Source organism: Lepisma saccharinum, chromosome 17 (assembly GCF_977018435.1).
Source record: "Lepisma saccharinum chromosome 17, izLepSacc3.1, whole genome shotgun sequence".
NCBI lineage: Eukaryota > Metazoa > Arthropoda > Insecta > Zygentoma > Lepismatidae > Lepisma > Lepisma saccharinum.
Window position 1 is genome coordinate 32,517,373 of NC_139245.1, and position 26,677 is coordinate 32,544,049.

Sequence of the window (26,677 nt, forward strand, 5' to 3'; positions counted from 1 at the left end):
CAGGAATTGAAAATAAATTAAATTCCAGTCCGGGAGAGAATATCAGCAAGCGTAAATGGGTTATGGTCCAAAGAACCTTTTTAACTTTTAAAGAATTTCAATTTCCTGCTTCACATGCATTTTTTCTTGAATTGCACATATATACACACACCTTCTTTATTAAATTTATTGTAATTAACTCTGAAAAGATATTCATTCATGTGCGTAATTGCTTTAAGTAGTGGGAAGTTTTTGTTATCCGTAATTAATAACTAAACATATTGAATGTACAATGTAAATACTATATTATTTGTCTCTTGCAGCTACAACCCTGACTTGGCATCAGACCCATTTGGTGAAGATGGCTGCCTCTGGTCATTTAATTATTTCTTCTACAACAAGAAATTGAAGCGCATTGTATTCTTTACATGTAGGGCTGTAAAGTAAGTACTTTAAGACTCAAAAATATGTTTGTGCTATATAATCTAGAACTTTCTGTTCTAGATTGTGTTGCTTTTAAAGAAACACGTATAAATAAAAATTAGGGCTGAGCCGATACAGATGCTTGAAAATTGTAATAATTAAAAGCTGGAAAATGAGAATAATTTGACCCTAATATTAGTGGGCGAGTATTTCACTCGAGCATCAATTTACGAGAGTTTTGTTTCAATGTTTCAAATATTCACAGATTACGTCAGAATGTTAAAAATCCCGTATATGTAATAACAGAACACGGTTTGCACTCAATATTAGTGCAAAAGAAATGAAAACTTCGAATTTTGCATAATTTCCATGATAATTACACTCCGTAAAAGTGTCACGTGGCATTTTTGCGGACCAAAATGCAGGAAAGTATCGGCTGGTATCGGTAAATAAAATCTGACCGATACTTTCCGATACCACCAGTATTGGCCAATACATCAGTATCAGCTCGGCACTAATCAAAATGTAATTCAGTTTCTTGAAAATTACATGAAAATGAATGCTATAAAACAAAATGTGCATACTATTTACAAAATTAGGAAGTATTTTTCCTAAAAGGGGCATTTCAATACCTTTATCTTGCGAGAAGTTGTCATTTTTTTCTATTCTTATTGACACGTAAAGTACTAACTTTCAAGAATAGTTTTTTTTTTTTACTTTCATAGTAACTGATTCATAGAACTGTAGAAACGTGTATCACTTGTGTCAAGTCTCAGGACAGAACCTTTATACCAATGCTATGATTTTTATTTCAGCCCCAACTATTCCATCTACACCCTGGACTCGGGCATTGGTAGTGACATCACCATTGATGAAGATGACCAATATTAAACTGTTGGTGCAAAGGAGAAAGGTAATGAAACTTAATAACTATAGATTACCCTGTAGTTAATATTTATTGTAAAACATAGCATTTGTTGTGCCATTCGTAACAACTTTACATAAATTCAATCTCTATAATGTAATTCAAATAATTTAACCCAATGATGCACCATCAAGAAAAATGTCTAAGTGCCAAATGGAAATTTTGGGGATAGAAAGCAAACCCTTTGGTTTTTTGTAATGCTTTTATAGTATTTTTTCCAGGCAATAATAGCATTACCATATTTAGATAGACTCCACTTTATTGTTTTTGGGTTTTATACAAAATAACTGAAGGTTATGATTAAATTGACATGTACACTGATGAAAACTAAATATTGACCAAATATCTTTTTGCAGGTGAAACATCAAGATTTTTTCCTGGATGGTATTTTCATTAATTTAGACAGGGAGCTGATATACATTATAGAAGATATATATATTAACATAGATATACATTATTGAAAATATTTATGCTGTAGATGAGAAGAAATAATGTAGTAAACATTTTAGATTTTTAGACACACAAAAAAAAAAGTATAAAAGGTTACTAAATTTTAAAGGTTTAAGTATTGCGTTTACATTTTAGTTTTATGTACTGAATTCTAACATATTTTCCCTGTTTGTTATACGAGTTTATTAACCTTCTTTTTAATTGTCTCGTGAAAGGAACCACTTGGACAATTGTCTACATATTATTGTGTTGGAACAATTCTTGAATTTTGCCTGTTGATCGAGATAAACGGTGTTTAACGGCTGTCAGTATCCACCTGGGTGCACACAGTACAAATGTAAATACAATCTTTTCGTGACTGTAAAGTGTGAAATTGTGCTTTGTAAACAATATCTGTATTTTTTTTAGCTTAGGCAGAAATATTTGTGTACATTCCCCCTGTGATTTGTTTCTCCAAGAGTTTGAATTTTGAATACAGTGACCTAGAAAGTTAGGGTACCGCACTTAAAGTGTGGACTTGGAGCATGGATCGTCCTTCGTTTTCTGTTCACTTCTTTACTTCCTATCCATCTTTCTTGTATTTCTGTCATTCTTTCACTTTTGACTTCACCTGGCATCAAGAGAAATAAATTCTGTTATGAGCAGTATCGATATCCCTGCAGGGAGAAGGAAAAGGGTGGTTTCGAAGATCCTGAGGCAGTAAATTTTTCTGTGCATAAAAAAATGTCTAAAGTGGTAATTAGTGAGGTTTTGTAAATTTTCTCAGGGCAGCTTTTTGAATCACAGAATTGCAAGTGAAACTCGATAACACCATCTCGGAAATTAATTACAACCAATGCAATATTTTGAAAATAATATAGATATATTAAGATTTTTTGGTATCAATATTGGAAAATATAGGATTTTATTTGCCCATACCGGCCGATACTTTTCCGGCATTTTGGTCTTTCATGGAGTCTTAATTATTCTGGAAATTATAGAAAATTCGAATTTGAAATTTATTTTGCATCAGTATTGCGTGAAAAACTGTTTTGTGATTACAAGATGGATAATTTAACATTAAGTTTTGAATATTTTGAAACAAAACTCTGGGTAAATTGATGTTTATAATTGGAGTGGAACACTCACACCCTAATATTAATCAATATTTCAAACAACTTTTAATCATTACAATTTTCCTCCATCTGAATTGGTTATCAGTATCAACTCGGTCCTATCCTAGACTCTTTGTCAGACTCGGCCAATATGGGAATATTGATGTATGAGTTTATCCTTAAGATTGCCGATAATTCATAAATTAGTTTTGTGAAGCAAATACCTAAATACCAATTTCTTTGTGGAACATTAATTTTATATTGGATTGATAGAATATTGGAATCTGTCTATTTTACATTGCTACTCTTTTATCTGTCAACAGAAATTTCTTGTTGGCCCATTCCTATTTTTTTTTGGCAGTATCTGTAGAAATCAATGAAATCAACAAGTGTGTTTGATCATGTTGTAATCAAAAGCGATAAGGGATTATTTTTTGGTTCGGATTCCACATGAAATTACGGGTCCATTTTCAATTAGCTGGTAATACATAAAAGCTGAGAATCAAGCTAAACGTTGCTAGAATGTTAATCTAAAAGGATCATATTTGTGAACTGTGGTATTTTATTAAGAGGATGCTTATTTTAAAATTTTGGATCATGTAATGCTATTCTGAGCTAGTAAGAAATTTTTACTTTGGTATAAGTGACATCATTACTGAACTTTTTTGTTATTTCTCTTTTGGAAAAGAGATCTAGAAAAAATAATATTGTCCGGGTATAGTTATTACACTTGGATTGCATGATCATAAACAGAATACCCAAATTTTACTTGTTATACACACAGTACGCGAGCTATTTATTACTCTTTTATGCACTATTTTCAACTCTTGTTAGTTCTCAGATGATTTAAATATGTTCTATTACATGCTATTAGTTTTGTCCCATTGCCACGATCAGTACTGGACATTTTTTTAATGCCAACTGTCTCCTTAAATGGTTTGTTGGAAAATAGCTTTTCTTTTGTGAATACTTGGGCAAAGGAATTTGTCTTTAAAAATACACATTTTTGTTATGTTCAATGTAAGTTTCAGTTATATATATTTCACTCCTTTTATGTAAAAACAAGTGTGGCAGATGGGAAAGTTATTATTTTTTTAAAAAAAATATTTTTTCTCTTCTTACGAGTCGTTACTTTATATTTTAACCACACATTTTCCCTTGAACAACTTTACTTGTTGGAACATGAGTCCATGCGATTCTGGAAATAATATTGCACAAACGTTTTGGCCATTTATGCCTTATTGAATCATAGTTTTTCTCAAGTTATTCACATTTTACATATATGTACTCACCAGTTTGATATTTCTCTCTTCATTATCACTTCATTATAAAGTTTAGTCATGTTTCGCTGTAAACCCACCTTTTTATATTTATTCATAGTAGTGGTTGCCTTTTAATCAAGGTACTGTTACAATTATATAGATCTCATTTAATTTTTAAACAAATTAGAACCTAAGAGTATTTTTTAGTGATATATATATTGTGAAGAAAAAATATATATGTATTTTTTACTACTGCTGCAAAGAGCTTTATTTAAAAAAAATATAGTCATTTCTCAAAGTCTGTTTTTCTACTTTCAAATAGTGCAGTGTACTTAAAAAGTGTTATCATGAGAACAATTTCGCTGCATTACTATATTTCATTTGTAGTCATTGTTAATGTTTTTGCTGTTATTATAAACAGCACTTGTTTGTAACATGCAAAGATGCATTGAAATCATGAGTCTTTAAGTATATAGCATTGTATAGTTTTTGTATAAATGTAATACATTTTGCTCTGAGAAAGGCACTGTTATAAATTAAAAGTGTACACTTTGTAACGTATCTCATTGTATAGTCATTATAATACTGTTGTTTTTTCAGTATTTGCAGCACATTTAATGTGTATTTTTTTTGCATTGGACTGAAGTGAAAGTACAGTGGCAATTTTAAATAATGTACTCCTGTCATGCAAAGTGTTGCCAGTGCAAGACACAGCTAACTAGTTGAGCTTCTAGGCAAATATTGCTCTGTGTGTTTGCAATGCTTTTCAGTCCTGCGCATTCTCTTGATTTATGGGGAAAAAAGGGCAAATAGGATCTGGAAAGCTAGAGCAATTAATATTTAACTAGCTGAAATAATTGCTGATTTAATGTTTTCTGAATTGAAGAGAACGCAAGTGCCATTTAAAAGCACAAAATAAGTTTTCATATGCAGTTAGTGCAAATACCCATTGTGTTTACGTTCGAAGTACACGAAGCCTTCTGCATATGATCAAGCTCACAATCAGTACAAGTAAATTGTACAATAAATATCTAATGTTTATTAGATTAAGCGATTTTTTAATAGCTATTGAATTAGGAGTACAAACATAAATTGTCCAAAGAATAGTCTTGTGTATCATGTATATATTCCATCTTATGTATTGTCAGATGTAATCACAAACATCTTAATGTACAATGCTTGTAATTTTTAGGTCTCATTAATACAATATTTTCATCTAATTTTCTTTGTTTACTTCCACATTTCAAGTACTAGTTTATATTGTTAACCTCATTTGAGTTTTTGCTTTAAGTTACTTTTTGCACCGATAGGCTAATCAGGACTGGACCTACAGTTTAAAGTGAGATCCAAACCACTATATGTCTCCACTGGGTATTCAATTACAAGGGCAGCGATGTTACCACTGTGCCTTCGGGTTTTAACTCTTGAACAATCCTACTGAAAGAAGATGCTATCGGACAATAGGTCTGAATTTGAACTTCTAGACTTCCCAGTCATGACTTGTATTTTTTCAACCCCTCCAAATTAAACAGAACAACTGTAGATGGAACAACAAGCAAAAGAAACATTGTCTTATCCAGGGTACAAACCTACAACCCTTGGTATCACAGCACCAAAGGCTGAACTGGGCTACATTTTTCATTCATTTTGGTCTATTGTGAAGTCCTGCGCCCTGGTTGTAGTCTAAGGTGCGAGCTTTGGCCTCAGGTTCGAGTCTCCTGGGATAAAGCGTCACAACTTTTGTCTTGAGATTTTGTCCTGTGATTGGGACTGATGGCTATCCACCATTGTGAAGAAATTGGGACGCTATGAATGAGTAGCAGGATATCCCGGTCACGGAAACGTAGGACGACAACTGGAGATCGTTGTGCTTACCAGAGGTCTGCATAGTCTAGCTTTTGCCTACCCACTGTCCGCTTGCCAGCGAGAACAGGTAAACCTGCTTCTTCGGCCCACGGCAACGAGTCGACTTGCGTCTTTACACGGGTTCCTCGTCTTGAAGGTGCTCTGCACTTACAAGGTAACTGGGCATTCAACAAGACCCGGGCACCTGCAAAACCTGCTGGAAGGAAACAGCCCTCCGGCAGCGTGTCGCTCCAGGAGTTTCTTCACCATGTGGACAGCTGCAGCCAGTGTTGCCTACTTACGTAGCTCCTAAATCCTACGAAGTCCTAGGAGGAGCTCTCTGCTCCAAGGAGAATTGATATACTTAGCGATTTCAGTTCAGCGTAAGCAGTTTTTATCTTATTGCCAGGAAATGCATGCAATATTACAGCTTCATTTATCTAAATGAATGATCGAGCAAACAAAAATCTCCTCACCGAAAACTAATTGTTTTTCATTGCATGGTGCCTTAACCAGGCACGCAATGGCACAACCAGAGGGGGCAGGGGGCATTGCTCATCAACCTTGGACGGAAATTAAGTCTAGCGGAGGGGCAAGGGTGGGGGTCAAACATTAAAGTACAAGAAAAACAGGCTAGCAGAATTTAATAGCAGCAGGTATAAAGGATTCTCAAGATGGAATTAGTTTTCATATTTTTCTTGCATTTTCCTTCCAGATGGCCAAGGGCACCTGCAGAGGGGGAATAGAGGAGTAATTGCAACCGCTTGATTTCAAATTTAATGAAAGTAGATACATATTATAATATATTATACAGTCTCATCAAGTTCAATGCCGTAGTTAGGAAGTAGCGGGAGACGGCCCTGGGCTCCAAACGATCTAAGTGAGAAAAGTTTTAAAACAGAGAATGCCATGGTGGCCCGTGATATTATTTGCTATTAATGTTGGTTTGTTAAGAGTTGGATGAATTGATTATGTAATGTATTTAAATAATATATATGTTTTAATGAAACTTTGAATATGTACACAGTTTAGTGTTAGCATATGTATTTCTTATTTTACGTCGCTCCATGTGAAGAGAAAATATTGTAGATGGGAAATTTTACATGCCATATGTATGTACATTCGGAATGCAATTATCATGCACTTTCTTTCTTTCAAAAACAGTTTGTGTGCTTGTTTTTCATTATTAGTTAACGTGAAATTGACGTGTTGAAAATAATATTTCTAATCCTCTGTTTCAACACAAATCCGTGAGAACAGACTTCTACCCCCTATTATTGTTGTTGGCACGTTTATCCAGGTACTTGCCCCCCCCCCCCCCCAAACGAGGGTAACGGCAATGCCTCTGGCCCCTGGCTGGCTACGGCCGTGGTGTACGCAGTAGAACAGTGTGTTGTTCGACCCCCGACCTCAGCATCGAACGTGACATGTTTCAGTCCTGCCCTATATCCCTCTATATATAATGGATAAAAGCAAGGAGGGCCAAAAGGGCTAAGTAAAAATCAAATAAGGTAAAAGGAAACACTCACCGGACAGTAGGAAAATTCAAAATTTTCGCTAATTTATAGCATCATCGGTGTGAGAAGAAACAGAAGACGGAACCGGAAGTTGGGGTCCTGCAGAGTTGCCAGGTCCCCATTGAAGAAGAAGCGGTGCGTAGAACGAAAAAAACACTGTTTCGTCACCAGGCTCGTCGTAAACTGTGAGTGTGTAGGATGAGGCGGGAGGGTGGGTGAGGGTTGGGCATTACTGGGTGGCCTTGTTCAGGCCAGGTGGAGTGGTTGCACTCATGGCCGATATATAGGCCCTCTCCCATCTTTTGCGAACAGAGGTGTTGGCTGGTTGGGGTAGGAGGTGGATGATCGCTACCCGGAAGCAGTCGTTGAAACTGATGTTGTGGTGGTTGGTGTGGACGGCGACAGTGAAGTCCAGGTTGTGGGTGGAGGAGCGGTGGTTATTGATGCGGAGGTTGAGGGCCGTTGATGTTTCCCCCAGGTAAAAATCACCACAGATGTTCAATGGGGACCTGGTAACTCTGCAGGACCCCAACTTCCGGTTCCGTCTTCTGTTTCTTCTCACACCGATGATGCTATAAATTAGCGAAAATTTTGAATTTTCCTACTGTCCGGTGAGTGTTTCCTTTTACCTTATTTGATTTATATATATATATATATATATATATATATATATATATATATATATATACAGGGTGACTGGTAATTAGATGTATTCCCTGAAAGGGGTTAAAGTAGAGACAATTTGCAATAAATTTGACCATATGATACCCAGTTCGAAAATTGGTAGTTTTTGAGATAATCGAATTTCAATTGTTTTTTAAAAAAATGACAATTTTCCACATAAAAAGATGAATTGAGAAAAAACTGCTCATTGTATGGAACTTATTTCAACGTTTTCTGATAGCTAACAAATAAGTGGTTCGTTGAAAAAAAAGTTTTTCCCAAATAACAATCACATGTAAGTACCGGGTAGGTCTAAACTTACAAGTGATGATAAAAAAATGCACTCTTAGTTTACTTGGCAACGTATTAATAACAAAAATGGTATGACACGAAGCGTACAAATTACTTCAATTACTTCCTTGTGTCATCTGCTATCCAACAAGGTACAAATGCTACTAACATTCACATTTGTGTACAAGAAATAATACTTCATTCATTTTCATGTGAATGGAATCAATGAACATTACAATTAAAGAACATTACACGTATTGCTCAAAGTGGGCACCTCCGTTACGAATGCAGGCACGGAGGTTTTTACGGACATTTGTTCTCTTAACTCGTGATGTGATGGTGTCCTTGATGTGTTGACCAGCCGTTAAGATCCTCTCCCAGAGCTCTTGTTGCGAGTTTACCGGTGTGTTGTAAACTAAGTCTTTCATGTGGCCCCAAATTAAGAAGTCGCAAGGTGTCAAATCGGGGGATCGAGCCGGCCAGTGATTCGGGCTGCCTCGGCCAATCCATTTCTTTGGGTAATTTTCATCCAGCCACTGTCGCACGCCCAGGCAGAAGTATGGATGGGCGTCATGAACAATCACTTGATCGAGCCATTTTTCCTGCCCCAAATCTTAAATGGCATCACTTATGAACATTTTTTGAGGAACGGGATGGCAATGTTGTTGGAGGATGTGCCTCTAGCTACAGCATCATGACTGCCCAGCTTGATTCCCCGATCGATTTGACGCCTTGCGACTTTTACATTTGGAGCCACATCACAAGACACCGGTAAACTCGCAAGAAGAGCTCAGGGAGAGGATCTTAACAGCTGTTCAACACATCAAGGATGCCCTCACATCACGAGTTAAGAGAACAAATGTCCGTAAAAATGTCTGTGCCTTCATTCGTAACGGAGGTGCCCACTTTGAGCAACACGTGTAATGTTCTTTAATTGTAATGTTCATTGATTCCATTCACATGAAAATGAATGAAGTATTATTTCTTGTACACAAATGTGAATGTTAGTAGCAGTTGTACCTTGTTGGATAGCAGATGACACAAGGAAGTAATTGAAGTAATTTGTACGCTTTGTGTCATACCATTTTTGTTATTAATACGTTGCCAAGTAAACTAAGAGTGCATTTTTTTATCATCACTTGTAAGTTTAGACCCACCCGGTACTTACATGTGTATTTGGGAAAAACTTTTTTTTTTCAACGAACCACTTATTTGTTAGCTATCAGAAAACGCTGAAATAAGTTCCATACAATGAGCAGTTTTTTCTCAATTCATCTTTTTATGTGGAAAATTGTCATTTTTTTAAAAAAACAATTGAAATTCGATTATCTCGAAAACTACTAATTTTTGGACGGGGTATCATATGGTCAAATTTATTGCAAATTGTCTCCACTTTAACCCCTTTCAGGGAATACATCTAATTACCAGTCACCCTGTATATTGGTTGTTTACGACATACACTTATGGATCCTGTGCCACGGAAAAACTATTTCAATGTGTGTGTGGGGGGGGGGGGAGCAACATTCGTAAATCTCATTTCATTGGCGATGTGGCTTACGAAGCTTTGAGTTCCCTTTTTTAAGTAGTGAAAATCTATTGCAGTTGGCAACACTGCAGACAGGTGTGTTTCTACTCGAAGCAACTACATTATGCAGAGGGAGGGGCGTGCAGTTGATTGAATGAATGCACCGAGACCTACTAGGTATCTTATGACTGCAGGTACCCGGCGATCTGGGCAGATGGTCAGGCAAGGTGCTCAAGCGAGGGTGTTGCACAGGTTGCATGACATTTCAGGAGCAATGTCTCGCGAAGGGGTCTGCTCCAAATCTTGTGCAGGCCTCTAGTGCTGACCACATGTCACCACATAACTGGTTGGATTTTCTGGCCATTTTCCACCCCTGCGACAGTGGTCAATGGAATTAATACAACTTTGATAAATCAGTTTCACATGTAAGTAGGTACTTTATTCCAGTGTACTATTAACACAATTTTTATTTAATATATTGTTGGATAATTATATTAGCAATTACTAGGGTTGAGTCAATATTGATACCAATATATCAGTACTGGATAATACCAGTGGAATTTATTTGGTCTAGGAATTAATTCGTGCGGTTGTTACGCACACATTGAAGCTGTAGTTCAAACACAAAATACATAAATACCTTAAGAAAAATATTGTCCATCGCGAGCCACCACTTTCGCCCATCTGTCAGGCAAGTTACGGATTCCGTGGCGAAAGAAGTCCTCATCCTTTGAAGCGATCCAGTCAGAGACCCATTTTTCGAAATCTTTTGAAGAATTGAACCGCTGTCCAATCAAATCGTTATTCATGCAATCGAACAAGTAGTAGTCCGAAGGAGCAACGTCTGGGGAATACGTTTTGACCGGTTTTGCGACATGTGGATGAGCGTTTTCGATAAGTTTATCATGTCTGTTCTCCCATTCTGGTCGTTTCCTGGCCAGAGCTTGCTTCAAACGCATTAATTGTCGTCGATAACGTTCTCCATTAATAGTTTCACCCGGATCCAGCAGCTCATAGTACACCACACCTTTCACATCCCACCATATGCACAGCATAACCTTTGCACAGTGAATATCTCGTTTCGGTTGTGATGGACCTGGTTCACCTGGCTTCACCCAGGCCTTTTTTAGTTTCGGGTTCTCGTAATGGATCCACTTCTCATCGCCAGTAACAATGCAATGCAAAAACCCCTTTCTTTTCTGTCTTTGAAGCAGCAATTTATAACCAACCAAAGGTTGGGTATACATCCCCAATACATACAGGCAGCACTCCACTCCAACCAAAGTACAAGGCCAATTCAATTCAGGTAGAATTAATAGGAATAGACATTCCCAGATATGTTAAGATTAACAGAAATTAGGCCTAATTAGTAAAAGTATGATAAAACATCAAAATATTAAGTAAATAATAAGCCCCAGACCAAAATTCATTGGTTATCAAAAAACAACCTTTTGTTGATAGATAGAATTCAGAGAGCACATGTTACTTTTCATGCAATTTTTTTATTAACACACATATTTTCAGGATAACATTTGTGCAAGCACAAATTAACTTGCTTTCCCTGAAAATAACTCCAAGTCACAATTATATGTGCAAACAAACCACAAAAACATCAAAAAATCGACATTTTTGGACAAAAGACAATCGGTCTCACAGCACCAGAGCCATCTGGTGAGAGTCAGTGTAACTAGCCCTTACTAGACTGCCATCTATTGGGCTTCTCAAGGTACTTGATGAAGGCAAGTAACCCAAGGTGCTGTGAACCAATCAGATGGCCTCATGGGCGTGGCTACCAGACAATACAACTGAGATAGCTTTTAACATGAGAGGAAGCCATCTTGATTTCACTTCTTGCTAACAGTTGGTACAGTTAACATCGCTCCAAGTTTTGGGCCAGAGTAGGCCAGTGGAGAGAGGACAATGGAGTAGCCATTGGACTCTTAACATGTGAAATATCTACTAAGTGCTTGGAAATAGTCCAGTAGTGTATAATATGAACGAATTACAGCACTTGAAGTGCCTTAAAGTGCATGGAACCAATATCCATGAAAATTCTGAAATTCTCAAAACCACATGGTGAGGACAATGAGCCTTCAGGAAACCATGTTGCTTTGTATCCAAAGACATCCATAATTAATCGGCACATCCTTTGTGATATAGCTCCCTGAAACAGTTCATTTGCAAGACAATACCCATATGTCTTAAGATACCGCTATATTTTTAGTGTAAATTCACAGAAAATCTCCCCATTTATAGTTGGAGTGAAAAGTGTTTGTTTCCAGGCCCATGTGTGATGAGGTGGAAGCAGAAGATGTAAGTACAATGCTTTTGTTACCCATTTTGTTGGTTCCAATTGTAAAAACAATCTTATAAGTTTGTGCAGTGCTTGTATATGGTTAAAAGTGATAATTTCCCGAATATTAAATGTGTCTTTCCAACAACTTGATTTATCAATTCATATTTGGGCGGGTAAGTCCGGGAAGCGTACTTCTTGCTCCGGAATAACTAGGCTGAAAGTCCCTATGATAAACCAGCAATCATTCCTCGGAATGGATGCTGGTCTACTGGGGACATCCTCCATGTTAATGGTCACTGGAGGACAGCGTAGAGCTGCACGGGGATGGGTGCGTCCAGGTTGCACAGCAGAGTAGTTTCATAGGTTCAATCAAGCCCAGATTGGGTGAGTAGGTTAGGTTAACCTATCCTATTGTTCGGCAACGTAACCTGGAGGCACGTATCCCTGGACCAGCCGCGTAGACGAAGCCATTCAACTCCCGAATATATCGTCTGTCTTTTGTCTCTCTCACGCGGATCGCAAGATTATGAGACTCAATACAGGCACTCCCCAAATATGAATACCAGATCAAGGTCGCTGGAACGGCCAGCAGGTCGTGGGTTCCCACCCAACGGTAGTGCAAGTACCAGTAGTAACCCCCAACTTGACCTCATTGTGGCAATGCTCCAGGAGCAAGCGAAAGTCTCTGAAAAGGTTAGTTAGAAACTTCTTGAGGCACAGGGTCAGAAACTTGATGCGCAGGGTCAGAAACTTGATGCTCAGGGTAGGGAATTTGCCAAGGCATCGGCGGAAGTAAATCGGAAACTTGAAGCCGTAAGGACGGAATTCCAGGCCAGACTGGACTCCATCCACAATGCCACCACGAACACCTCAGAATTGTTAACCAAGCAAGTAGCGACCAACACCAATAGAATTAACCAAATAGAGATCCAATGTAATGACTTAGAGTCAAGGTTAGAAAGGGATTTTACACAAGTGTCAGGCCAGATTTCGCAACTGAGGGAACTCGTTGGCGAAGTGCAAGGCGGTGACAATCAGACCACCACAGCTCAGATTCTAGGGAGGTTAGATGCCCTAGAAAACATATGCAGAGAGCTCACTTGCAGTGACCACATGGTCACGATCGAGAACAGGGTTCTCGAACAAGTGAGGAAGGAAATGCCGAACTGTCAGGCGGAAGGCCGCAGATCGCATGAATGCATTTCCGAGGGCCAAGTCACTGAGCAGCGCACCTCCTCACAACAAAGGGTTGGTGAGGAGCAGCTGCCAGCAGAACAAAGGTCTGACGATGCAAGCCTGATGAGGATTCTTGCTTGCCTGGAGGGGATGGAGAGACGAATTACTCAGTCCGCCCTTCCGCTGATGTCAGCTACCAAGCCCGTCTCACCTGCACGGAATTTGTCTGTCCACCAGGCCTTGTACCAAGCCAAACGACGACCTAAGGGTTACGAAAGCTCTGACCAGAGTAGTGGCTATGTGTCTCCCCCTAACAAGTACCACCCACTTGGTAACTCCCCGGAATCCAATTCCGAAAGCTCGGACGCCGAAGTCCGCAGCCAGAGGAAGAGGAAGAACCGGAGGAGGAACAAGAGCAAACCTAGGGTTAGGTTTGCTGATCTCAAACAGCTCCCAACCTTTAACGGGCAGGGGAACAGGCTGGCCTCAGATTTTGTGCAGGAGCTTGAGAGAGATCTCACTCTCCTGGAGGTAGATTTGGTGGATGCCCTCCAAATAATCTCGTTCTGTCTACGGGACGAGGCAGGGCAGTGGTACGAGAGGAACGAACGAAAGTTCAAGTCCTACTCAGATTTTAAAAGGCAGTTCCTCTCATATTTCCAAGGGGATGGGTGGAGAGCTTCTTCCCTTGCGAAGGCTCTCAACGAAAGGTACAACCCATCCCAGCACAGATCAGTGCACAAATATTTCTGGCGCCAAGTCAAAATGATTAGGCTTGCGTTGCCAGAAATCGCCGACAACCAGGTTTTCACCCACGTTGTGCAACAGCTGCCGTGCAGCTTGAAGGACCAGTTAATCCTGGCTCCCTTCATCTCTCTTCAGGAGGTGGCCAACTCCATACTTCGGTATGAGAGTGTGCAAGTGCCACAATATCCTGAGAGGGAAGTTGCAAGGCCAGCACGGCCCAATTACGGGAAAACTACGACTCGCATTAACCGGACCTATGTGAGTCGTGGTCAGGGTGAAGCGAGCGGTTCGTCCAAAAAGGAGGACGCTCACATGTGCAAATCTGCGAGGGGCTCCCGGCCTAAGGAGTACCCAAACAGAACCAAGGTAGACCGGAGAAAGGGTGGAACGTCCCAGCGTAAGAGTTCCGCCAGCTCACACGGGTCTTCCGAGCATCTCGCTGAGGTGCATCCAAATATGCACAACCAGGGAAACTAGGTAGGCAACGTCCTGACGTGGGGAAGGGCGATGCCAAACCTAAACCTGTCCCACAATGTTCAGATTCATGCAAGCACACTCCACTGATAAATCAATATCAGGCAGTGGGTGACTCAATGTTGTCACGTCTTGCGCAGAGAAAATTCGGGTATCCTGTCCAAAGAGACAGTGATGGTAATTACCACATCGGACTTTGCATATCTGGACAAACCTCAGCGCAGTTGCTCAGTGCTTTGAGAAGGGAAAAGTGTGTTCATAAAAATGTGTTATTAATGGTATCCACAAATGATATGCTCCGAGGGAAGGACACCAACCAGGTGTTCTCCGGAACCTCCAGGATATCATTTACACCCTAAAGAGGAAAGGTGCTCAGAAGGTCATTGTTCTGACTCCTCCACCAGTTCCCAGGTTAGCCAATGAGAACCGACACAGGTTCTGGGCCATATATGACTCACTAATTGCAAAAATATTATCCCTTGATGATAATAGCAATGTAAGGGTTCTGGATTCCTCATCGAAATTTGTGCACAAGGGCCAAGAAATGAACATGTCGCTGTTCGAAGAAACCATGGGTTAGTCAAAACATGAGACCCGACCTGGTTCACTTCAGCCCACGAGGTATGGATACCATACTCAACGCACTCGATGAGGTAAAATGGTTCACCAAACCAGGTCACACACCCAAGGGTAGACAAATGGAATCTCAACAGAGCGAGATGAATGCCATTCTGCCCTATGAGCAACCCTCGGGAAACTAGCCTGTTCTATTCTCGCTGGGGGTGATGGTGGCCAGGGTGTAACAATTCCTACTCGGTTAGTAAGCATGGAATTTAATAGTGAGGAAACTCATTGATATATGTTTTGTACATTTTTCACTTCCCCAAAGAATCATAGTAGACAATGGTCCCCAGTTAGGGCCAAACAATTCACTCAGGAACTCCGTTATGGAACACTTTCATATTCCGACAGGTGAACAAACCAAATGGGATCAGCAATTGTTCATGGCTGTATCCCGGACGGCCGAAAGGCGAAACAAAGCCAACAATAAGGTAAATGAGTCACAGCAAAACAGGACTGTGATCAAAGTGTATGATTTAGTTTTTCTTAAATCCCATCTCCAAAGCAAAGCTCTAGAGGGACAGACCCACAAATTGTTCCACACCTTCTTCGGTCCATTAGTTTGTAGTGATCAGGTGACAGATAACATATTTAATCTTGTTCATTGTGTTAGCGGTAAGAGCCTACCCAACAAACATGTCAATAACATGAAGTTGTGGAGGTGTAGCTATAAGGTGTATAGTCATTACATTGAGAAGCAGAGACTACTACATCCGGTGTTAGCATCGAGAGTACCTCAAAGAAGTTAATTCAAGCCAAGGGGCCTCTGAATTCAACGAGGACTCAACCTCAATCCCGACGGGGTGCAGCCGTTTCCCTACAACTTGCTTTGTCTGTTGGTAAGACGAGTAACTGCGCACAAATGGCTCCACCCTCGTACCCTTGTGATACTTCCCCATGGAAACTGTAGATGTCTGCTCGTCAGCTTTACGTTTCTTCCTAAACCCGATATCAGTAGGACCTAGGAGAGAAGTACGCGACGGTACGGCTCCTGCGCTATAGTATTAGTCGCATAAGAGGTATTGGTATCCCTCTAGCGCATCCAGGGTAAGACGCACGGATAGGAGTGTACAACAGGTACAAGATGAGGAGAAAAAGCTACACATTTTTTGAACACTAGTATTAATATATGTTAAAGGTCAGAGGTTTTGTGGATGAGGTTCTGTCGGGTCTGTGACATTCACCCATTTGTACATAGGGTAGAAATTTTTTTGTCAAGATCGTGTAAGGGATTATTTTATCATTGTATGCAAAAGTCAATTTCATTGTTGTATACAAAAGCCTATTTCATTGTTGTGTACAAAAGTATTATTTCATTGTTGTATACAAAAGCCTATTTCATTGTTGTATACAAAAGTATTATTTCAGTATTATATGCCAAGGCAATTTCATTGTGGTATAAAGGGTAATTTCATTATTGTCTACCAGGGCCATTTCTTTGTTGGACACAAAAGTGAGTCCAACCATCATATAGAGGTTTATTTCCCTATGAGTGCAAATCTATGCTAGATCACTCACTACCAATCAAGCAAAATATTGTTTAGCAATCATTGGGTATTTGCACTACCGATGGGTCAGGTTCGACCAAACCAGGGTTAGTGGTAATAGAAATATGCAATGCACCCCCAAACATATAGGGTTGTTTATGAGGAACAACCCAAAACCAACAAGGGTAAGGTCAAAGCCTGCGTGTGAAGTGGGGCCAGTGAGTACATCACTCCAACTCCCCCTCAGTGTCACCACAAAACCCCGGAGCAAACATACAAAAGTGCATGGTGTCATAGGCAGCAGCAGACCCCCAAGCATATTATACCAGGAACTAGAGACAACAAGCATATTATACCAGGAACTAGAGACAATCTTTTCAGCGTTCCAGCAATATGGGGAAGCAGGGAGTGTGTCAGGGGTTCGTAATCGAACATTGACATCCAGAAACGAACCACCATGACAATCCTACAGACTTCACAAAATGAGTGCATTCCACAGATTGTACACAATCCCAATGGGCAGCCAGGTCGAAGCATTGCTCGGCCAAGCGAGCAACAAAAACTTTTGATGGCAACGCAAAGTGCACAAAGCCAGGCGACAGCGATCTCCACCTAAGGAGATACTGAAGAACAATTGTGAAGTGATCAAATGTGGACAACATACCAAGGTGTATGGTGAACATTTTTTGAAGGTACTGCACCCTCAAGTGAATGAGGGGCAGAGACATTAGATACGTACCTAAAAACTACTAAGCAGTTCAGTTCGAATACAAAAACTGTATTCAGTGCGACAAAAAGCAGACATAATAACATGAATAACTAAAATCATTTATTGAAAACTTTTAAGTGTGTGTTATATTAACCATGTATATACCGTCTAGGAAATCGTTCGATATATCGAACAGAACAATATCTCAAACATATATCCAAGTGACGGGCAAGAATAATTGCAAATTTATTTTCTTTCATGTATATGTTCTTTTCGGACCAGCGTGGTCATAACGATTCAGTGTGTATATAAATATCTTGTGTATGTATTTGGGTATAGTGTAGTAAAGGGTAAAGAAAAATGATCCGCTTCACGTATCCTTTTTCTTTTCCCGAGGGCCCGGGATATGTATAACCAACCAAAGGTTGGGTATACATCCCCAATACATACAGGCAGCACTCCACTCCAACCAAAGTACAAGGCCAATTCAATTCAGGTAGAATTAATAGGAATAGACATTCCCAGATATGTTAAGATTAACAGAAATTAGGCCTAATTAGTAAAAGTATGATAAAACATCAAAATATTAAGTAAATAATAAGCCCCAGACCAAAATTCATTGGTTATCAAAAAAAACAACCTTTTGTTGATAGATAGAATTCAGAGAGCACATGTTACTTTTCATGCAATTTTTTTATTAACACACATATTTTCAGGATAACATTTGTGCAAGCACAAATTAACTTGCTTTCCCTGAAAATAACTCCAAGTCACAATTATATGTGCAAACAAACCACAAAAACATCAAAAAATCGACGTTTTTGGACAAAAGACAATCGGTCTCACAGCACCAGAGCCATCTGGTGAGAGTCAGTGGAACTAGCCCTGACTAGACTGCCATCTATTGGGCTTCTCAAGGTACTTGATGAAGGCAAGTAACCCAAGGTGCTGTGAACCAATCAGATGGCCTCATGGGCGTGGCTACCAGACAATACAACTGAGATAGCTTTTAACATGAGAGGAAGCCATCTTGATTTCACTTCTTGCTAACAGTTGGTACAGTTAACATCGCTCCAAGTTTTGGGCCAGAGTAGGCCAGTGGAGAGAGGACAATGGAGTAGCCATTGGACTCTAACATGTGAAATATCTACTAAGTGCTTGGAAATAGTCCAGTAGTGTATAATATGAACGAATTACAGCACTTGAAGTGCCTTAAAGTGCATGGAACCAATATCCATGAAAATTCTGAAATTCTCAAAACCACATGGTGAGGACAATGAGCCTTCAGGAAACCATGTTGCTTTGTATCCAAAGACATCCATAATTAATCGGCACATCCTTTGTGATATAGCTCCCTGAAACAGTTCATTTGCAAGACAATACCCATATGTCTTAAGATACCGCTATATTTTTAGTGTAAATTCACAGAAAATCTCCCCATTTATAGTTGGAGTGAAAAGTGTTTGTTTCCAGGCCCATGTGTGATGAGGTGGAAGCAGAAGATGTAAGTACAATGCTTTTGTTACCCATTTTGTTGGTTCCAATTGTAAAAACAATCTTATAAGTTTGTGCAGTGCTTGTATATGGTTAAAAGTGATAATTTCCCGAATATTAAATGTGTCTTTCCAACAACTTGATTTATCAATTCATTTTTGGGCGGGTAAGTCCGGGAAGCGTACTTCTCGCTCCGGAATAACTAGGCTGAAAGTCCCTATGATAAACCAGCAATCATTCCTCGGAATGGATGCTGGTCTACTGGGGACATCCTCCATGTTAATGGTCACTGGAGGACAGCGTAGAGCTGCACGGGGATGGGTGCGTCCAGGTTGCACAGCAGAGTAGTTTCATAGGTTCAATCAAGCCCAGATTGGGTGAGTAGGTTAGGTTAACCTATCCTATTGTTCGGCAACGTAACCTGGAGGCACGTATCCCTGGACCAGCCGCGTAGACGAAGCCATTCAACTCCCGAATATATCGTCTGTCTTTTGTCTCTCTCGCGCGGATCACAAATTCGCAAATGGTTTTTCATCTTTCAACGTCTCTGTCTTTCAATTCATGTGGAACCCAATGTGACATCTTTTGAATCATTCCCATGGCTTTGAGGCGTTTGGAAACTGTTGTTTGATCAACGCCTAATGCTTTTGCAAGTTCTTCCTGCGTTTGACACGAATCCTGATCGAGCAATGCTCTCAATTCTTCGTCTTCAAATTTTTTTGGCTGTCCAGGTCGCTCTTGGTCTTCCAGGCCGAAATCACCACTTCTAAACAGTGCAAACCACTTCTGACACGTTCGCTCAGCTAGCGCATGGTCACCATACACTTCCACCATGTTAAAGTAATGAAGCAGAACACCCTGCTAAAACACTTTATCTGGCACGAACTGCGCCATGTTCAGTTGACTACAAAATGCTGTTGTTGACGCGTCAATCAACTGCCCTATACTACGAACGATGCACGCTGACAGGAGTTTTCAACGCAGGTGTGGATCCACGGAGCTGTGGGACGATACGCTCGTTACGCCATCTCGTGTCCACGTGCACGAATTAATTCCTAGACCAAATATATCAGAATGTATAGGTTGGAATTTAATCACCAATAATTTCGGAACTCAGTGTCTTGTGGAGTCCCCAACTATGCAGCATGACACTTTTTGCAAAAACAGTGCAGGGAAGAAATGAAATTAATGTCATTATTTCATGTGAATATCTGTTATGAGCATCTTAAAGCAAAACTCTAGTAAATTATGGTTTCAATGGAAATTTTTATATTAAAATTTAAATATATTCTTACCGGCTTTGAAGTTACACATGCACTTTGCCATGAAGGCGCATGTTGGAGGATAAAGGGGTAGAGCTTTACACATTCTCTATCTCAGCCATTTTGGAAATTATGTGATCAGCACCACACTTGGGCTGCCTTTACCCCCCTCACCTGCTTCCATTTATTTGAGGCTGGGTGAACCCCAGAGCCACTTTATGCAGTGTGTCGTGGTATATTGGTTCTGTAGAACCAATGTAAGTATGTAGTTTGGCTTTCTGAATTAGTGGAAGTAATTATTTCACTGGTGGTTTGATTCAACACGATATAACATTCAACATATAATACTGCATTTAATGTATGCTAATTATGATACAAAATATATATATACTCACTTGAATAATAGATGTTTGCACTAAAATGTTTGTTATTGTAATACAAATTACATAACGTCCTGCACACACTTCGTGCCCATCTTCCCAGAGTTCTGTTTTCTCACACAATAACGCTCCCAACAGGACAAAAGAAAAACAAATGAAAAGCAGAATGCGAATCACACTGAATCTTGAACACAGGGTTAAGGACAGTGGCACGTCACGTCCTACCAAATAGACCACTGCAGCTCCTACAATTTTCAAGTATCAGTCGACTCTATCCTAGTAATTACACATACTTTACAGCTAGTAGAAACCTATCCTTTTCATGAGTTCTTCTAAGAGGAAAGAAAAAAAGAGCAACATACCTGTTTTGTAGCTTTTTATAGGAACTATTTTTGGAAGTATTCATACAGAAGGCATCATCTTAGACAGTTGTTTTAAAAACAGATTAATATGAAAACTGCACATTACATTACCAGATGGCATTGCTGCTCATTCTTTATTTATATTTTTTAACTTGCTGACTAGAGTCCTGTTACTTTTTACCAGCAGACTATCACAGACGAACCAGAGACAGAACGTATTTCTCTGGTAATTGAACAATGTACTCAAAAAGTCCAGTTTAAAAACATTGCCCTGCCAAAAGAAGACTTCTTGCAATTCATCCTAATGTTAGGTATGATTAAGCATCTCGTACATACATTTGGTATCTCTAATACACAGTTAACAAGTGCCAAAATAATTGAGATACAAAATTAGATGAATCTGAAAGCCCGATTTATATAATTTTGGGCTTAGTGTTAGATGCACGGAGCAACATAATTCACTCAAGGTTCATTTCCCTATTAGCAACTTTATCTGTACATCATTATATCCGCACTCTGATACATGCACATGTATGCATCGCACAATAGCCTCTTGGCGTGTTCCGGAAGCAGCCGGTCATCTTTTATTTCTTGTAGTTTTCTGGCACCTTCGTCGGAAAGCCAGTACGGCAAGTCGGGACAAGACACCATCTCTGGTATGTTGTAACCATTTTGCTCACCTAGAATTTTTTTTCAAAAAAGAATGAAAAAATTAGAATATTTGAAAATAATTTTGCACCCAATTCTAGCACATTTCTAACAACTACACGCTGAAATGTAGCATTGATACAAAAAATGTTTGTTTCATATTCATGACTTCCTTCTATAAGATAGAAATTCTGTTTCTTACCAAAAAAATATTGATTTTGGTGATTTTCACACACAAAAAATATGGAATTCTTATTTTGTACAAGGAAGTGAATGTGTGTTTTACTGGTAATTTCGTAAAAACAGAAATAAATGGCAAGTAATGTGTACCCCATTAAGAAATATTATTTAATACAAACAATTTCTAAAAAGCTCACCCTTTCTGTCTGCCATTGAATCAAAGAAACACCAAGGAGCATCTGGACCATTTCCACCCTTAACAAATGCTACATAATGAGAAGTCTCTATGCACACCACAGCAAACAACTCCATATACAGTCTTGGGATGGCGCAGTGGTCCTGGAGAATGGAAAACTCGTATGGAACCGTCAGTCTTCTTCCTGCATGGTTCACTCTCCTCCTATGGCTGTGTGCCTGGTGAACAAATGATTCAAGAGGTTACAATAAGCCAAATCTTTGGCACCACAAATATTACAAATGAGGCATGGAACATTTTAGGTTTCTGGAGAAAATAGGGAACACATATACCTACACATTGTATTTCTTGCACAACTGATGATGCAGTCCACTGCAGTGAAAATTTTGAAAATTTACGGTGCCGGATGAGGATTTCCTATTTCTTTATCATTTTTATACACATCCTTCTCGTTCATCATCACAATAATGTATTTGTTTGTTTATTTAACATATTACTGGTGTTCTTAAACCTTACAACAGGGGTTCTCAATTTTTTTCGTTTCACGGCAAATTTAGTGTTTCAAGATATTCCAAGTGCCCAAGTCAGAATGTAGGTCTATCTCACACTAGCAATGCTCAGTTCGTGTGGTTAGGTTTCTTGCCTTAAGGGGGAGAGGGACAATTTCCCTGGGTCCTCCTCTCTTCGGCAGCTGCCGAACACTGTTGCCAGCTTTGCTGTTTTGAAGCCAGATCTGGCTCTTTCATGCACTTCTTTGGCTGTGAACTGTGGCACCTGCCCCTGCCCCACTATGGTGCCATCACTGGTTCTGGCCCACATAGACCAACTTTTGCCATGAGTATACATTTTGCACGTGTCGCGATATTGTTATATTGGCTGCATTGCCCCACCCCCTCTTGCCTCCTCAGCTGCTTTTTTATAGCGCCGTAGCTGATGTGGAGATGACATAACATTGTTATCCGGGATTTCTTTATTTCTAATTTCATGCAACCATTGGTGGATTATTGAGATGGGTGATGCCGCCAGATCTAGATGGTGAAAACTAAGAATAAAGTCTAAAGTTAAAGGTAATAGCAGTGACCCTGCCCCTCTGACACTTAAAATGACTCTAGGAGGTACTTTATGCAGCCTTTGTTAGTCTTGAAAGTCAACTTAAGCTCTATTTAAGGTGAAATTTAGCTCTTTTATGCACACCAGGTTTGGCAACACTGCCAGGTTGGCCGTAAGAGGCAAGGTGAATGCATTACGCTTATGGGACCATTATTTTATTAGTTCTCTCGGGAATATGAACATGTAATGACGTAGAATAGTACATGGACGGAAAAAGGATACGAACTATGTCTTAGTGGTAGGAAAAGTCGAAATTCCCATTTGATTAGCTGTAACTTGATGTTGAAGTTGATTCCCCATAAGGAATAAATAGAATTCTATAAATACTTCTTAATCATATTTTTCAAACTTCGTGTCTAGCTTAATAATCAACATAAAAAACTGCTTCCACATGCAACATGGAGATAAATTCATACTCTCTTATATAAAGGTAAAGTGTTCCCCTGTGCATAGCACCACGCCATGAAGGCATATAGGGGGTGTGGGGGTAACGCCCCACACTTTCTTGATCCGGTCGTGAGTGGGGGTGATGTGATCAGCATCACGCCCCTGACCGCCTTTACCCCCCAGGGTTTCCCCCAGGTACCCATGTTATTCGACGCTGGGTAGGCGCCGGGGCCGCTTCCACCGTTAGAAAAGTTCCCGGATTTGAACCGGCCGGGGATCGAACCCGGGACCTTGAGCATGGTAGTCAGATGCGTTACCGACTGAGCCACCGTGGCCACTCTCTTATATAGTGAATTTTTTTTTAGTAGTAGTGCCCATTCCGACGATATTGAAATAAATGCACAACTGGTACGTAATTGTCACCCTTCCACTTCAGTTAAAAAATAAACACATATTTGGAATAAGTGTCATTTCAGTGAAATGTGGCACCCCTGTAAGTCAGCTGCACATGTTGGAAACCACTGCCTTATAATACCAATAAAGTTAGCAAAACGTAATGAATACAAGAGTAAAATGAAAACGTTATTTTGTTTTGCATGTAGGGTTGCAACTTTGCTGCATTTTAGCACAGACCTATTGCTGATCTACATATATTTTCAACTATGAGTTAGTACCTGTGTACCTTACGTAGAATTAGTCTTTGCGGTCCATGTGCAGTCACTTATGACCACTGTGAAGGCCTTTCCACCCATCTGCCTGCACACAGAGGCCATTGTCGAACTTTCTCCTCCATTAGTAAACTTGCTGGTGTGGTAAGCATGCACAGAGATATTGAATTTTCATTTGCAGAGAATTTTTTGTAAGTTTTAGGCTGACAAAGGGCAAGAAACCACCCCTCTTCACTGGTGCAAGTGTGTGCATGAGGTACCATGTTTAAAATAACAAAAATGGAGTTTTGAGGCTCACTTGGTTAATGTTGCAGCCTTGAGGTCATTTTCCAAATAACAGTTGATACCTCATGTAAATTTGAGCTGTATACAGTCTGCCCTACAACTTTTATTGGAATTTTAAGGATTTCATTTGACTATACTAATGAGAATAAACTGATTCCAATATGAAGTGTGTGTACATATAAGAAGAACTGAATTAGCAACATAAAATACCACATAAAAATACAGGGTGTAAAAAAGGGACTTGAACAATCTGATTTGATATTTGTTAATTAGTGTTGCTTTTCTGCTAATTATTGCTAATAACAATGATGGGGATGAGCAATGATAGGATGAAATTGAAGGGGCAGTCACAAAGAACACCTATGCCCAGGTCAGGATTCGAACCTGAGAATCCTGGCATCGCAGCATGCTATGCTAACCACTCTGCCACAGAGGTTGATGACTTAACAGAACCAATCAAACACATTTTCCATGTCGTTGGAGATACCAGCTCCAAACTTAACAGAGGATATGGCTACACTGGAATGTAGTCTGCATATTTGTTAGTTCTCAGATTGCAGTCGTGTGTGTTGTGCAAATATAGCAGCCTACAGCCTTCAAGAAAGGATATTTCTGGTGAAAGAATATTATAAAAAAAACACAGCACCCCAGCACAGCATTCTGCATCACATATGGGGCCAAAGTGGGACCAACACGTCAGTGCCAATTTGATACAGAAGTTCAAAATAACTTTAAAATGTAGCAATGTGGTGACTAATGTATCACAGATTACCTGTGAGGGGTCTCACTCATATGGAACACATGCACAAGTTCTTTTGTAATTTCCATTTTGAATCTATCTGCTTTCATTGGAGAATTACGGCTGTTGTTAAGTCCTTTTTTTTTTTTTTTTTTATACCCTGTATGTGTGGAAACTGCATTTTTTATTAACTAGGACTCAAACCTGGGCCCCTACCATGCCATGTCATGCTCTACAGCTGAATTACCAAGTATCTGACATCCCTACAATTTTTGCAGTCTTGCCTTTTTGCAAGTTTTAATGTCCATTCCAGATATACTGTGACTTTGTTGCTATTTATATACAGGGTGTCAGAAATATAGCTACATGTTTCAAGTAAATGTAGTAGGGATGGGCCGATATGAAATTTTGGCCGATACCGATAAAGTACCGATATAGAATTTGCCGATACCGATAACCGATATTCTACCGATCCGATATAAAATTAGAAATGGTCCTTGAAGAACCTGAAATGATCATTGATCTCCTTAATAAATGTGTGTTTCAAGGTGACTGCAGTGCAAAATAAGTTGAATATGTACACATTTACTTTTTTAGAAAGAAGGGCATGGAGATTATCCATAAAAATTACAACAAAATGGCAGAATTTTGCACTAAATTATAAGATATTTATCAATATATTGGATCAGTAAAATAATCGGTAATTTTACCGATAAACCGATACACCGATATGCCTATATCGGCCGATACCGATAGAGTACCGATTAATCGGTCCCATCCCTAAAATGTAGTGTTTTACTGTACAATGTAGAGGGAAATGGTGAATGGTGAATTAAACTTGAAACTTCATTTCAGATAAGTGTCACATGCCCGATCTTACGTCATTTGCCAAGATGGCATCAAACATGCAGCAGCAAGTTAAAGTTGCAGCGTGGGCAATTGCATACCAATGGACTTAAACTACAGAACAATTTCATGTAAGCAGTCATTTTCTCCACTTTCCCACAGTTGAAGGCAACAATGTTACGTTTAAAATAACGTCTCGCCAGGTCTCACAACGATCATTCATGCAATTGCCCACGCTGCAACTGTTCAGCACACGTTCAGCACCATCTTGGCTAATGACGTATGGTCAGGCATGTGTCTGTTATCTGAAATGATAAAATGAAGTTTCAAGTTTAATACACCATTCACCATTTCCCTCTACATTGTACAGAAACACACTACATTTACTTCAAACATGCAACTATATTTATGGTTCAGCCTCTACATTTGCACAGACCTCAATTCTGGAACTTGCAAGGAGGCCAGAAGTAGAGCACTGGCAAGGAATACCGAAGACTCATGTTTTGTTTCCTGGTTAAGCTCATTTTCACATAAGCTAAACATCTTCACAATTGTCCCTGTTACTTGCATTATACCTAGGTATAGACCTCATGAGAAATCTCAAAGTTTCAAAGATGTCTGCTTCATTACGATCAG

At 39.5% G+C, this 26,677-nt stretch overlaps 3 protein-coding genes across 3 annotated transcripts in view; 2 read left to right on the forward strand and 1 right to left on the reverse strand.

Annotated features, from left to right (window-relative positions):
* Maf1 (repressor of RNA polymerase III transcription Maf1) overlaps positions 1-5,347 on the forward strand; it is a 44,500-nt gene extending 39,153 nt beyond the window's left edge. The window contains exons 5-7 of the mRNA XM_083139292.1: positions 303-422; positions 1,218-1,315; positions 1,684-5,347. Of these exons, the coding sequence (XP_082995418.1) occupies positions 303-422; positions 1,218-1,293 (196 nt within the window). The 3' untranslated portion in view covers positions 1,294-1,315; positions 1,684-5,347. The remainder of the gene's footprint in view (positions 1-302; positions 423-1,217; positions 1,316-1,683) is intronic.
* The window catches only part of JMJD4 (jumonji domain containing 4), a 308,681-nt gene that overhangs the window by 34,464 nt on the left and 247,540 nt on the right, over positions 1-26,677 (forward strand). The gene's annotated exons all lie outside the window — the stretch shown is intronic.
* CYLD (ubiquitin carboxyl-terminal hydrolase CYLD) overlaps positions 20,747-26,677 on the reverse strand; it is a 35,662-nt gene continuing 29,731 nt past the window's right edge. Inside the window, exons 12-13 of the mRNA XM_083139281.1 lie at positions 22,008-22,224; positions 20,747-21,662 (exon numbers count right to left, since the gene is read on the reverse strand). Coding sequence (XP_082995407.1) covers positions 21,472-21,662; positions 22,008-22,224 — 408 coding nt within the window. The 3' untranslated portion in view covers positions 20,747-21,471. The remainder of the gene's footprint in view (positions 21,663-22,007; positions 22,225-26,677) is intronic.